This window comes from Eriocheir sinensis, chromosome 3 (genome assembly GCF_024679095.1).
Source record: "Eriocheir sinensis breed Jianghai 21 chromosome 3, ASM2467909v1, whole genome shotgun sequence".
Classification (NCBI taxonomy): Eukaryota; Metazoa; Arthropoda; class Malacostraca; order Decapoda; family Varunidae; genus Eriocheir; species Eriocheir sinensis.
In genome coordinates, this window is record NC_066511.1 from 26,212,825 (window position 1) to 26,227,575 (window position 14,751).

Below are 14,751 nucleotides of genomic sequence, written 5' to 3' on the forward strand. Positions count from 1 at the left end.
GCAGGTAACCCCGATTTCGTTGCTCAGGTTTAGGTGATGTTGGGGGCTGGACGTGTCTCCACCCTCAGTCCCCGCGAGTACGAGGGTGTGTGTGGAAGGCAGGCAGGCCGCGGGAACTTTCTCCCCACTCCTCATCGTGTCGATTGTGTGAAGGGAGAGAATAACAGTATCAAAGAGCGGAAAGTAGCAGTTGCGTGTGAAGATAACGTTTACTGTGTTTGTAACTGTGTCTTGTTAAACGTCCTCTAATTTAACTTTTACCGAAAGAGAAAGAAAAAAAAAACTAAGTGATACTTTCTCTCCACTCCTTAACCCGTGTTGATGGTGTGAAGGGGAAGCAATAAATAATAGTATAAAATAACATAAATTAGCACTCGTGTGTGAAGTTGAAATTCAATGTATTTACAATTGTATCGTTAAATGTAATGTTAGTTAGCATGTGCTGAAGAGAAGACTACCAGTGGTGCATTCCTTTGATTTCCTGTTGTCGCTCCAGGTGCGGAAAGTTGTCCTAAATACACATTTTGACTGAGAGTTGATATCTTTCGTCAAAATGATCTACAAATCGACTCCGCTCTTGGAGACTAAAGAGGAAGACGAATACACTGACGAAGAAGAAACGGAAATCGAGGAAAAGTGGAGAAAGGAAAGTGCCAGAAGGAGGGCCAGTCTGGAGAGGAGGATCAGGAGCTGGGAGAGGAGGAAGCAGATATGGGAGAGGCGTGAGGAGTTTGAGCAGAAGGAAAGGAAGAAGAAGGGGAGCAAAGGCACTCACATACTGTGCTTTAACTTCTTTCGTGGGAAGCCGAACCCGGTGAGTTCCCGTGCATGACATCAAGGATTTCTTGGAGCCCTGTCGCAACACTGCGCGTGGCCCTGAAACTCGCCCAGGGCTGCCCTACCCGCCGGCCGGGCGCTGGGCTGTCGTTTTGATTGCTTGGGGACTGGGACGAAAGGTAACGAACCCACTGCTAAATAAACATATGCACCTATTCGTACCATGGCGAGTGAAAGTTCGTGCTACAGGGAGTGGCAAGGGGACGGCAGCCAGGCGCCGTACTGGGGACACCCTGGCGCTGCGGGGGCGAGGCAGAGCTGCTGCTGCTACTGCTGCTGCTGCTTATTTTTTACAGGAATGCTGTGCCGCCGCAGTCTCCCATGATGCTTGCCGTCGGCACGGGTGGGCGCACTGGGAGAATCTCAGAAATAACTTTGGTGCTGTGAATATTTGGCCGCATCTACAATACAATAACAAAACTCATGCGATAGTCATTTTAACCACTTGAGAGCCGGATGTAACTTTTAATTAGTATGTAATTAAACCCTTGTTTATTGGGAGACAAAATAGCTAGAGGCAGGAGTAGGTCAGGGAGTGCTGAGGTAACGGGTGTGAGGCGGCAGCGTGTGGGCGACTGTGCTGGGGGCTGCGAACCTGTGCTGCAGGGGGAAGGGATATATATATATATATATATATATATATATATATAGAGAGAGAGAGAGAGAGAGAGAGAGAGAGAGAGAGAGAGAGAGAGAGAGAGAGAGAGAGAGAGTGTGTGTGTGTGTGTGAGAGGAGAGATTTACATAGATTTACATAGAAAATCAGACCACACAGACCCCATGGTCCAGACTAGGTGGCCTGTCCTTAAATCTAAGTGATTTTACATTAATCAGATGGCTCCAAAACGTTGCTTTTCTACTCTAGCTAATATTAAGTTCAAGGAAGTGACGGTCGAGCTTGTTTTTAAAGGAGAGAGAGAGAGAGAGAGAGAGAGAGAGAGAGAGAGAGAGAGAGAGAGAGAGAGAGAGAGAGAGAGAATCAGAACAGACCTGTCAGCACCACGTAACCACAAATTCTGGTTTTATGGACTGTTATTAGTCGTTCTGTCCTGTAACACGCCTTTAATGTATCTCACAATGGTACCCACCCTCAGAACACACAGATTACTCGTTTGATCACCACCGGAGGAGAATCAGATCGGCTGCGATGAAGATTGTTTCAATGGGCACGGCCGGGCAGCTTTTTATTGCACTTCCTGCCACGGGGGATGACTCGGTCGTTCCGGGAAGCAAAAACTGGAAATCATTGAATCATGGGGTGAACGTCTGGCAGGCCCAAGACAACAGCTGATGAACGCCTTGCAACCCACCCTCCTGCTCTCCGTTCGCTGTGATCCTTGTGCTTCATTGAAATATTTAAATGTATTCAGAAAGCCGCGGAGTAATTCAGGTGCAGAATGATCCACACCAGCTCTGTAAGAGGCTTGCCAGCTTCCAGCATCCAACGTAGGTCGGTAGCCTGTGATGAAACGTACGTTGTGTTTAAGTTGGACGTGCTGGTGTATGATTTCCTTATCGATGAATGTTTAAGTGTGGTGAGTTTAATATATAAGTATTAGATTCAAGATACATGTATTCGCTGGTTGTACCCCATGGATTTTTTTCTCTCCTCCGGTTCCATGGATGCGGTAAGAGATGTTGGGCTGCTCGCCGGCTCACTCAGCTGATGCGGTTCAGTCTGGAGTCGCCGTTCACGTTCAGTGGTGTGGTGCCAGTGTGAGTGATTGACTCTCGCTCCTTTAACACCATTATCGGCGTTCATGTTTAGCTGTGTAGACTTACAATTCGCATTTATCTGGTGACCGATAAAAAAAGCTTGAAACAAACGGCAGAAGATATCTGACAACAAATTTGCATCCATTATGACGGGGGTGAGTAGTTTATTATTTTCTTGAAAGTTAGTCAAATGAAGATTGCCGTAGGTCGTTTGTATTTTGAACGTGACTCTTCCATTGCCTTGCATGTCACTACTCTGCCTTGCCCCTGCACGATGCCCCTCTTGCCACGGGAAACAGGGTGCTGAGACCTTGTTTGGTGCGAGTTGTCTTCATCCTTGCAGAAGATTTTTTTGTAATTTCGTCATCTTATCTATTCTTGAGCATATATGACTTGACCAATAACTTTATTCTATCGTCTCATTTTAACTACACCTAAGGCTTTAAACATGATGAACCCTATTAGTCGCACTTATGTTCTGTTTGTTCAGTTTGCATAATCGCACCATGTTTCCCTAGTTCCCTAATGCTTCATAATATTGTAAGTTAGTGTCTCATTTGAAATACAGGTAACTCGAGGTGTGTGCAATGAACTCTTTCTTGTGCTTCTTCCTGCATTGTTATTTTCTGCATCTCTAGATTTCTTTACTACATGCAACCCTTTCATCCTCCGTGGTGTGTTCGCTCCTCGATGATGTGAAACCCCGAAGTTTGGATTCGAGATTTTTTGACGCCCTTGTCGTGGTCCTTTGTACTGGTTGGTTGGTGAGTGGGCACGTGGTGAAACCTGGTGAAGGTGCCCATACGTATATGGCACAGACGTCCCCTTGTCATGAAGTCTTTGCCCAACACCATTATATCACTTCCGAGGAGGAGTAAATGCGCCATGGGTCCCAACCCATCCCACAAATTTATTATCCTTGAAAAGTGGTTGAGGGACACACACACACACACACACACACACACACACACTGCGCCGCGTCATGGGCCAAATAAAAACTCGCATAACTCAACGGTGCGTCATTGTTACGCTGTGACGACATTGAGGCTGGCAAGCAAGGTGGTTAGGGCTTCCCGTCCTGACCCATCGCTGCGGCGAGGCGGTGGTCGCGTTGCTTCGTTTAAATCCTTACAATTTTTTTTTTATAATTTTTTTACACACCACGGGCTCTATGGCCAATGCTACAGAGATGAACACCGAGGCCACGTGCAGCTCCGGCGTATGCCCCTAACCTTACCTTAAGTCAAGAAAACTACTTGCGTTACAAATATAAATCCACCAGGAAAAAAAAATAATATGGTCAAAGAGAACCGTAAATAATGCCAATAAGGAAGTGACATGTACTTGGAGTTCTATAATCTAGTAAGTTTCCAGTCACGTCAGGCGAATGGAGAGCCACCGCGTGGAATGGATTATAATATACGTATTGAATTAGAAGGAAAACGGGTCGAGTCAAAAATATTTATCACGTCAGCACGGGAGAGTTGTATACAATTTGAACTGATGAACGTGTTATATTTTTGGTGAGTTGGAACCGAGAGAGAGCAAAGGAAACTATTCGTATTCACTTCGCCTGAGTTTATGAAATATCACTTGCGGTTGCTATGATGCATCATTTGAACTTGATATGTTTGGCAGCCAGAGAAGCCACTCAGTCCTTTGCCGGAGGCAGCTTTGTCAGGGTGGACGAGTAGGTTTCCTTTTAACACCAATTGGCCAGCTGACCTTCAGACGCCGCAGCCGAGGCTTAGGCGATGACAGACTAAGCGGCGCCCAGGTCCGGTAGCCCAGCGGTCAAGAGTCAAACCCTTCGACAAGTACTTGAATATCACCTCCCCACCTTCTTCAACAGAAATCTCCTTGGTAAACTTAACGGTGACACAATCGACTTCACATGATTGTATACCTGGTGACGGCAAGGACACGCAGGCTTGAGTAACATCAACACAGTTCACGAGTGTTTTCTTCGCCTCTTTCTTGCTCCACTCCCCGAAAGCTAGATCCAGTAAACATTTATTTTTATTTCGAACTTGGTTAGGTCAGACTCGATCTTATTTTTTTTTTTTATTCAGCAACAAATAAAACCAAAGTGAATCGCAGCAGCAATATCAAACATATAAGTTAATCTCTTGTATCTGCACATGGTTATTAAACGTACAAATCTTCACCGTGGAATTTCGTTTTATAATTGGACACGTCATATTCTTATCTGGAGTAGTTTTGTTTATATCTGAGGAGGTGAATCGATTCCATGACTTGGCGGTGAGGGGAGTTTTGATCTTAAGACTGCACCAGACAGTAATTTCATATGTCAACATCTCGACTGGAGGCAAACCAGAAGGACGCCTTACACTTCCCCCTTCCAAACATGAGTTGCACTTTTTCATACTGTCTTGGATTAGCTACTACCCTTCGATACAAGGAGTGATCAGATACGACGAGTTAAGTTTCTCTCCTGACGATTGCTTTGCTTCTTCCAAACGAGGTAATTGTTATGTATCAGCCATCGTGTAATTGATTTCCTTTCTATATAATGTTTGGTTGTTTACAAAGAGTTGTAATCTTCCACTCTACGTAAACCTCTTCCTCGGCAGTAATTACCGGAAGAAAGGAAACAGCCATTTATTTTTCGCATCACAAGATTCCTCCTCACCAGAAACTCGTTTGTAGCATCTATAAAAGTATGAATCACTAAATGGATGTTTTCACGTGCTGATGTCGAAATGTATCGAGACGACTTATTCGTATGGGGCTCGCAGGATACTGAAACGTTTTAAATATGGTTGTTCTTCCCTCAAGGCCTTATACAGTGTTGGTATGTACATTCATGGGGCTCGGGAATACCGCAAGCTGAACTAAGGAGAGGCGGTGAAGGCGACAGTGCGCAGGGTAAAGGTTGAGAGCGGCCAAGGAGGGTCACGCACGAGTCGACCTCTCCCACCGGCACCTGAGGCTGATGGCAGGTGTGGGCAGCGACGCCCCCCCCCCCCTCTCTCTCTCTCTCTCTCTCTCTCTCTCTCTTGATACATAAATAGATACGAATTTTAGAGCGGAAAGGTGGATAAGTATCTGAAAAATAGTAGTATTAATGATAGTAGAATTAATACTACTAGAAATATAAAACATATACCCATTGGCTTAAATTATTCGATCTTTTTTTTTTTCACGAGAGCAGAGTATTTCTACCTTTTGTCTGTAGCTTCTGGTCACCTATTTTTAGATTGGTGTGCGCATGGCTGGAGAATGTAGCGAGCCTCGGTAATCACGATGTAGGTGTGAAAGAAGGTTATCGTTTTCTCCTGTTCCGTGCCTGGAAAGTAAAATTTGCTTGCACAATATTGTCCTATGACGAAGCATGTCGAGGCGTCAAGTTCTCTACCATTTGCAAACCACTTTCACATTTTCATGAATATGCACATGAGCCTGGTGGAGGGCTGGAGGAGGTGATGAATCGACGTCAGCTCCATGTTAAAGAAAGCTTTTTATTTTTATTTTGGTAAGCACTGCATGTAACCTGAAGCAGCATTTTATGAAGTGGAGTGTTGGTGGATATAACTGTTCGTGTGTGTGCGCGTTCTTGCATGGTAATAGTAGGTAGTAGTGAGTGTTTGTGGTTCAGTTCGGTCTCTCGAGCAGGACGAGTCGCGCATTTGTTCTTATATATTCCACTGTCGCCAGCCGCGTGATAGACCTCCGTGCTCTCAATATTGTTGCGACATTGGGGATAATTACATAATGCCGGTGTGGGAGGTATGGTATGGGAGATTAAACACACAGTCCTAAAATGAAAGACAGTCGGGTTCAGAGCCCAGGGTCGATTCGAAGTGTGTAGTTCAAATTATGTAGCGAGGGTTGGATTCTTTTCTTATGTATTTTTTTACTACCTTAATTAAAAGAAAAGGAGATCTGTTGAAATGTTTGAATACTAGACACATGACGTATTATAGAAAATGCCTTTCGTTTTTAATATCGAAACATGCAGTATTTTATTCCTCTGTAACAGTGATACGAAACAAAGCAGTCAGAGCCATCAGAACTTGAAAGCTTGCCTCTTTCCCTTGTCAGTGAATTGTAATAGCGATTTGTTGGGAAGCTGGTATTGCATTTTATATTCTAATCTTACTCTTTCGTTACTACCAGGTATTGCATCGGTTGTAATACGTAAAACTATCCTAACCGTCACATCACCACCTGATCAATGTCGTCTTAGCAACATCAAGTTTAACGACACTGAACCACGTGGTACTTCGATAATCACCACACGTTTTGAGGGAACTTTTTTTTATTTCATTTCCCACACGTTTCCGCATCCTAACCAACATCAACTTATCAGCAATTTCACAACCCTACGCTTAACGATACGGAATTAAGCATTAAACTTCGATGATCACCACGTATTTCAAGCCTGTAGTTATCTTTTCGTTTCATTCCACGTTCCCTCGCGGCGTCGCTGTCGTGGCCGCCGTAACGCACCGTTGGTCACGCGGAAAGGCCACACAGACTCAACCTGTCAGCTTCCGGTGTCAGATTCAGATTTGGGAAGGGTTGGGATGTGCTTGAGTGTGTGTACCTCCCTGTCATCGCCGCTCAACTGGGAGGCTGTACGGGGAGCATGACTGACACTGCTGTTCTGGTCTTTCCTCCGTATTATAATTCATATAGATATTCTGCATTAAGGTGTGTCTCTGAGCAATCCGTGACCGAAAGGTATATATATGATTTTACTTTCAACCGATCAGCTTTATTTCATGAGCTATCAGAGAGAGAGAGAGAGAGAGAGAGAGAGAGAGAGAGTTTACAATATTGCGCTTCATCGTTGCCTATAGACTTTTGTGCCTATCGTGTTTAGGATGAAACCTGTAAAGTCTAGTGAGTTTGGAACTTTGAACATGCAACTCGATTATTTTTGTAGTTATGCTGTTAACGCTATTGAGGTTCTTATTTAGTTTGACTAGGGACTAACATTGGAATTATGGGCTCGAAACTGCGCAGTGAGTAAAGTTAAACGAGTAGCCATTCGCTGACTCGTTAATTTTCTAAGCTACCTCTCGTTTATCATTACCGTCCCCGTTACATGATAGTTTAAGCGTAATCGTCCCTCATGTGCCAAGATCACCCTTAGCCTCACGGTTGAGTGTTACTGAATTACCTAAACGTTAACTTATCCAAGGTCTTTCACGCCCCTTAGCCGATCCGCCCCCACCCCGCGCATTGGGTGACGCTAAAGCATCAGGTTGCTATCGGTAATGCCTCGCTCATAACCTACTTCACACCGGCCCGGGGCACGCCGCCTCCCCTCCACGCAAGCGGGTGTGGGTGGCGGCCAGGACAGTGTGCTTTCAGTGGTGATTGTATTTTGGTATTGTCTAATTTGTCGATGAAACGGCGCGGCGACCTCCTACCCGCGTCTGGTGTGGTGAGTACAAATCAAGGACTAAATTTATTGGTGGAGACTTGATAACACGCTCGCACACACTCCACATTATCATCCTCTTATCCGTTTTTACAGGAGCCAGGTCTGGGACTGATATAATGATAAGGCGTACACATTCGCAGCAAGCAGGCGTAGCTCAGTGAAAGGCTGTTCCGCTTCATTGCTTGCGTGCCCATACTTTCACTTTTTCTTAGCGGTACCGTTGTTCTGCTTCTTTACTGCATTGTCTTACCTGTTGAGGGATTTCCAGTAGTTCGACTGACGTTTACTGTATGCCTCTCTTGTCGTTGTGAGTTCTTGGTGTTGGGCGGCTGGGGAGACACAAGGTGAAGTGAATCTTTTGACCTAGGGGAGATGTGGAAAAATTTGGGCGGCTTTTCCGATACCCTACGCCCGTGTCTATCCAGCAGTGAATGGGTACCAGGTATTAATCGGGGGTTGTGTCCCGTCTCCTAGGATATATTCCCTTCTCCTATAATTCCTTCCCCTTCTCTCTCTCCAGCATATGACCACAGATGTTGCGCCGACTAAACGAAACTTTCCTTTCCTTGGGCAGATATATAGGTGTTGCAGCGGTGTGGGCTGTCATTTCGAATTCATAGTGGGTTACTTTGATCTGAGTGGGGACATCATTTTGTGAGTAGATTTCTCTTGTAACCTAAGAACGTCTTGCCCCACTCAGCGGTCTCTGTAGCTTGATAATTTTGGGGGGTGGAAGGACTGCTGCTGAAGAATGCAATTTACAGTTCATTCGATTACCATATAATTAATTTAGTGATAGGCTAGAAGTATAACATTTCAGAAAAAAAGTTACTCGTTTCAAGTAATCGGTAATTTAAAAAAAAAAACATTTATTTTAATCACGTCGTGGTTTCATGTATTCCATCCATCACTTGACTGGCATTGTTGTGTTGCAGGGTAAGGTTGTGATCCGGCCCATCGCCTTCAAGCCCGTGGCGTCACCCGGGTTACAAGGCATCTCCCCCCCGACCAACGGCGGTGTCATCGGCGGGGGATCCTCGGCGGGCTTCGTGGTGCACTCCTCCGGCGTGTCCCCCGCCGCCAAGCCCGACCCTCGCTACACCTCCGCCCCCACCCTGGCCAGGGGGGTCATCCACCACTATGGCAGTGAGTAGCTGCACACCCTCAATTGTAATAGACCTAGTCAGATAATTGCTCTCTCTCTCTCTCTCTCTCTCTCTCTCTCTCTCTCTCTCTCTCTCTCTCTCAATAGTCTAATTTTTTAAATCAACATTGTTTTGTAAGATTGTAATAAGATCCTCCTTCAGTGGTTCAATGCAATAAGATTTATTTATTTTGCATGACTTCATCTCCAGCAATGGTCACTTAACTGTTACCACCATATTTCTTGTTCTTTAGTAAAAGAAATATATTCATGTGTTGGTACTTTTAAGTTTGTGAAGACATTTATTTAACAACCTTGATCACTTGCAGGTATGGGTGACCTCAAAACCCTGAGCCACAACAGTTATTCATTAGATCGCCGCGGCCTCACCACTCCTCTCTCGTCCAGAGGCCACAGTGATCAGCACACCAGTGATAACAAGTACAATAGTCTTACTAAGCTCCACAATAGTAAGAACACCTCACTGAATAACAAGAATAGCTACAGTAATATTAACAATAATAATATTAGTAATAGCCACAACACAAGCATCAGCAGTAATGGCAGCTACAGTAGCAGTAACAAGAGTCCGTCTACCTGCCCACCTGCCCAGGCCCGGCCACCCTCACACCAGTCAACCTGTAGTAACATAGAAGACGGCCACAACCACCACAAGTTTGCTCAAGACGGAAGACTCTCAAACCATTATGAGAGTTCATTGGATAATAGACTCTCAAGCACATATGACAATCCTACCGTGTACACACGCATAAATGGGTATTCCAATAGTGACCTTCCTCGCTACGATAGCCTAAAAAACCTTTCTAGTGACTCAGGACACTCCTTTGTTCACCACCTACACAGCCAGCCAATGACCAATGGCCTGCACCAGCGGATAGGCGGCTCTGTGACCAATCTCTCTCGCATCAGTAATGTTCACCACTCAGGCTCTGTTCAAGGACTTGATCGACCTGGCTCAAGCATAAGGCTGGACAGATCTGCATCAGTCACAGGGTCAAACCTGGACAGATCTGGCTCAGTCAGTGGCTCCAATTTGGGGTTAGACAGATCAGTATCAGTGACTGGCTCCAATCTGGGCCTGGACCGTACCATCTGTGGCTCAGTGTCAGGCTCATTGAGTGAATTGACACTGGATGAGCACCACCAGACCCCGTCTCCCTCAGACTCAGGTGTGGCAGAGCTGGAGGCCATGCTGAAAGAGAAGGACTCTGAAATCAACACACTACGAGAAACCATGGAGCAGAATGAGCAGGTTATATTTAAGGTGAGTTGGATTTAAAATGAGAGCTATTAAGGTTTCACATTATAGTTAAAAATTCAATCTTGTTTTCTGTTAAAGCACAAACTGCTGTTTCTATTACTGAATAACCATTTGAAGGGAAATTTATTGGCATATTAAACAATTCTGACTAACAGGTGAACTTATGTTTGTTTGTAGTTGAATTTTTATCTGTTGCTTAGTCTGCTTTTGTTTTGATTTATGTTTTTAGTCCCCACTGAAGGCACCATTATAAACTCACCTTCCTAAGTGATGTAAAGATTCAGGAAGACAAACCTTCATAAGTCCCATCTTGCTGTTCAGTTTTCTTGATGTACTTTATCATACTTATTATATTCTTATAATATTTTATCATTTTCATTGTATCAGTATTCAGAATTTATGATTTTATTAATCTATGTGCAATAAGATAGATGGATTGTCGTTTCAACATTGTAACAGGCTGAATTGAGGTCCCCTTTTGCTGTTTTTGATCAGATCATTTTTTAAGATCGTAACATGGCATTTTTTATACTCCTTACACTTGTATTCTTTTAGCCCTCCTCATCTAAAGGCTTGCAGTTCTGACATTATGTTTGAGTCTTCTCAAATGTTCCTTCTGAGCAAATAACATATCCCTATACAAGTGAAATATAATTTTTTTCCAGTATGTTTTCAGTAACTTGAGTACTTGTAATAATCCATAATATAACTGATGCATCAAGGCCGTACATATGTGTTACATATCCTTCCATAATTGTGATGGTAGAGGCCAAGACAAAGAAAGTTTTTCAAAGAAGGAATCCCTCATGATCTCTGCTGTACAGTATCATGTTGCTAATCTTTTGATGTTACAAGTTTTGATTGATCTGCCTTTATTAACCACACTCTTAACCTCTGTATAGGTGTATGAGGAGAAGGAAAAGACATGGGAGCGTGAACTGAAGAAGATTCGGGACTTGTATGACTCAAGGCTGAAGGGAGCCCAGCAGAAGGCTCTGAAGATGGAGCAGTCTCTCACCACACAGACTTACCAGGTGTGGAAACAATCATTCTTTACAGATACAACTTAGAGGTGTAAAGATTGATAAATTTAACTCACAACTAAAGAGGACTTAAGTTTGAATTCTGGGCTAAATGAAAACAAAATTGGCATGTCTTCTTTCATATTACCACCTCTGTACAACAAGCAGATCATATGTAGGTAGGTAGAGTGAGATGGAGTTGTGACTTGAACAGTTAACTCTCTCGGTGCGCAACGTGTCATACCCTCCGATCCCTCTGTGCGGAGCTGGGCAGGGGGGTGGGGTGGGGGTCTTTTCACCTCCACATCTCTAACTGTGCCCTATAGCAAATATACAAGCACATCATTGGAAAGAACAAGGAAAATATTATACAACTGGCTCATTATCATTGCCATGTTTCATATGATGACTGAATAAATGCGATACAAAATTTATCATATGTAAGATTACATTTTGCTATCATATCTAAAGAAAATACTATAATTTTATATTTAGTTTAGTATAGTATTCTCTCTATCAGTTGGAGGTTGTGACAGGAAACTAGGCAAGACACAATTCATCCTGATCTGGTGACATGTGGCATACAGCCATTTCACGTATGAGGGTGTGGTTATGTAGGTGGTGGTGGGGGGGGCAAGGACAGCCCACTATATGATGTGTAACAATCAGAATAAAGTTACAATGGAGTGTGGAACAGTGATAGAACATGTATTGTGAGCGGGAGATCCAAAACTGATCAATTGTTGCGTCGGTGATTTAACACCACCAACACGGATCGCGTCAATGATTTAACACCACCAACACGGATCGCGTCAATGATTTAGCACCACCAACACGGATCGCGTCAATGATTTAGCACCACCAGCACGGATAATGTCGATGATTTAGTACCACCAGCACGGATCATGTGGCGTCACTGCGACAATTTAGCACTGAAAGGGTTAAACCCAACAAAGAGTCTAGATTCAATGGAAAATAGACTTGGAGGCAATATGCAAATATTTGATCTTTGTATATTATGAGTAGGCAATGGCTGAACTTATTCCATTTTGTATCCCCTTTATCCAGTTTTTATTTTGCTAGGAATGTTGGCTTGATCACTTTCCTGAGGTTTCAGCATGCTCCAAGGCATTTACAACTGCTGAAAGTACTCAGTCCAATGATCCTCTGTCCATTTCATGTCTGAAATGAGGCAACCATCTGTTGTTCTGTCTGTTGTTCTGATATTGCTGACCTGAGAGGTAGGCTTGGAGCCAAACTTCAGGTAGGCAAGCTGGAGGTCATTTCCGGTGTTGTGGCCCTCGATGTCCTCAGGGAGACTCTTGACATACCTCATCTCTCCTAGAGGGAGCTTTGGTCCCAGGTGAGAGAGCTCTGTATTGATCCCAATGCCCAGCAAGCTTGGCAGCATGAAGGTTAATCCTGGGCCTGATTTTGTGGACAAGTTCTACATCTGCACCATCCTGGCCACCCCCATAACAAAAAATATAGTCTAGAGGGTCCTGCCCTGTTTGGAATGCAGGGTATCTTGTAGGCTTTGCCCTGCAGCTGTCATAGGCAGTAGACTAACCCAATGCATATGTATCAGTAGAGCCTGCCACATGAGAACCAAATACAGGTCATGGTGCAGGACTATCCTGACTTTGTTTTATAGGGAGGTGTTGCAGGGCCCACCCCAACCTAATCAAGGGTTAGACTGACTATAAGCCATAGGCAGGGACACCAAACCCCCAAGAAGATAGATTTCTTGGTCACCTTCTGGTGTTTGCAAGAATTTTTTATTTTGGTGCAAGGGTATTTTGGTGAGTTTCAGCCAGCGACATCCACAGGATTTTTTTTCAAGGGGGGGTGCGGAGCCAGTAAGTTTTAGGTTCTAAATATATATACATCTCTCTTTCACAGCTTCCCCATCCCTCAACGTCTTTCCATTCCCATCCATAACTTCATAATAAATATACAGAAGATAAGATATTTTTCTTGATGAGCCACAAGGCAATGGCATATACAGTTTCCCCAAAACTGCAGCATTAGGTGCCGTACCGAGGCTCTGAAAATTTTTAATTGTTATAACTTGCAAATAAAAGTGTGAATAGGAATATAACAGATCTCCAAGGCAGGGGATCAGCTGCCCTCCTTGCCCCCCTCCAGACACCAATGTTTTCAGCTGAGGATGGAACTATAGTGTGTTTCATTCCATCTGTCCACACGCGAATGTAGATGTGGCACCTGTGCATTGTTAATTCTTGATTGCGTGAATTTTTTTTTCATTTATATACTAGAATGTTTCTGTATACAAAGAAATCCGCAAATATTCTGATTTGCATCGATAACATACCATACAAGCACACAAAAGACAAGCTTGTGTCAAACAGTTGAGTCAGATCATACTTGAATGATTTATGGTCTTTACCATATACCTATAATTTATCTCATTGCAGGACTTAAAAAAGATGTCTGGCCTTGCAAGTGCTTATACATAAGCAATTTTGATATTTTTGATAATATATTACATGTAAAAAACATGGGTTTTAATATTCAAAATAGCCTAGCATCACATTCAACAATATTTTATGTTATTTCAAAGATTAACCATGGTTTACATGCATAAAGTTATTGAAATACATTTTATTTGCACTTGCAGAGCCAGATGTCTTTTTATGTACCTGAAATGAGATGAATTATATGCATTTGAAAGGCCATAGATTGCTCAAGTATGATCTGATTATACTGTTCGATGCAAGCTTGTCTTTCATGTGCTTGTATAGTATATTATCAATGCAAATCGGCATGTTTGGGATTTATAAAGAAAGTTTTTTGAGAATTTAGCTTGGCTATCTATCCCAGCAGTTTATTTTCACGCATTCGTGAACTTGGAATGTGCAGGTGCCACAGCTCTCAATATTCTTGCTTTGGTGATGGACAGATGAAATGAAACAGACTATAGTTACCCTTTTCTCATAAGATTATAGCTCAACTTTTTCAAATTCAGTTTTTGCTCACATTTTTATGGTGCTACATGCAAACCTTGGTGCACCACTATATTTTATTTTAGTTTAGTACAATAATTTTTTTTTTTTATAAATAATAGGGATGCTTTTTTGCAGCTTCAGCAAGAACGCAGAAAGCTAATAGCAGAATTAGAGGAGGTTCGAAGGGAGCGTGATGGACAGCAAAGTCAAACAGAACAACTAAGAAGAGAATTGAATTCTTTGAGAGCTCAACTAGAAGAAACAGAATGGAGCCTCTGCCAAAAATCAGGTGAGCGGGAATATCTTTGTGAATATTATGAAAGCTCTTCAGTATGTAGTGTTGGTAAATTTGTAGATTGTTCAGT

The 14,751-nt window shown here is 43.3% G+C and overlaps 1 protein-coding gene across 1 annotated transcript in view; it reads left to right on the top strand.

Annotated features, from left to right (window-relative positions):
* LOC127007326 (probable serine/threonine-protein kinase nek3) overlaps positions 1 to 14,751 on the top strand; it is a 132,728-nt gene that overhangs the window by 113,498 nt on the left and 4,479 nt on the right. Inside the window, exons 5-8 of the mRNA XM_050878141.1 lie at positions 8,905 to 9,115; positions 9,443 to 10,398; positions 11,298 to 11,429; positions 14,522 to 14,675. Of these exons, the coding sequence (XP_050734098.1) occupies positions 8,905 to 9,115; positions 9,443 to 10,398; positions 11,298 to 11,429; positions 14,522 to 14,675 (1,453 nt within the window). The remainder of the gene's footprint in view (positions 1 to 8,904; positions 9,116 to 9,442; positions 10,399 to 11,297; positions 11,430 to 14,521; positions 14,676 to 14,751) is intronic.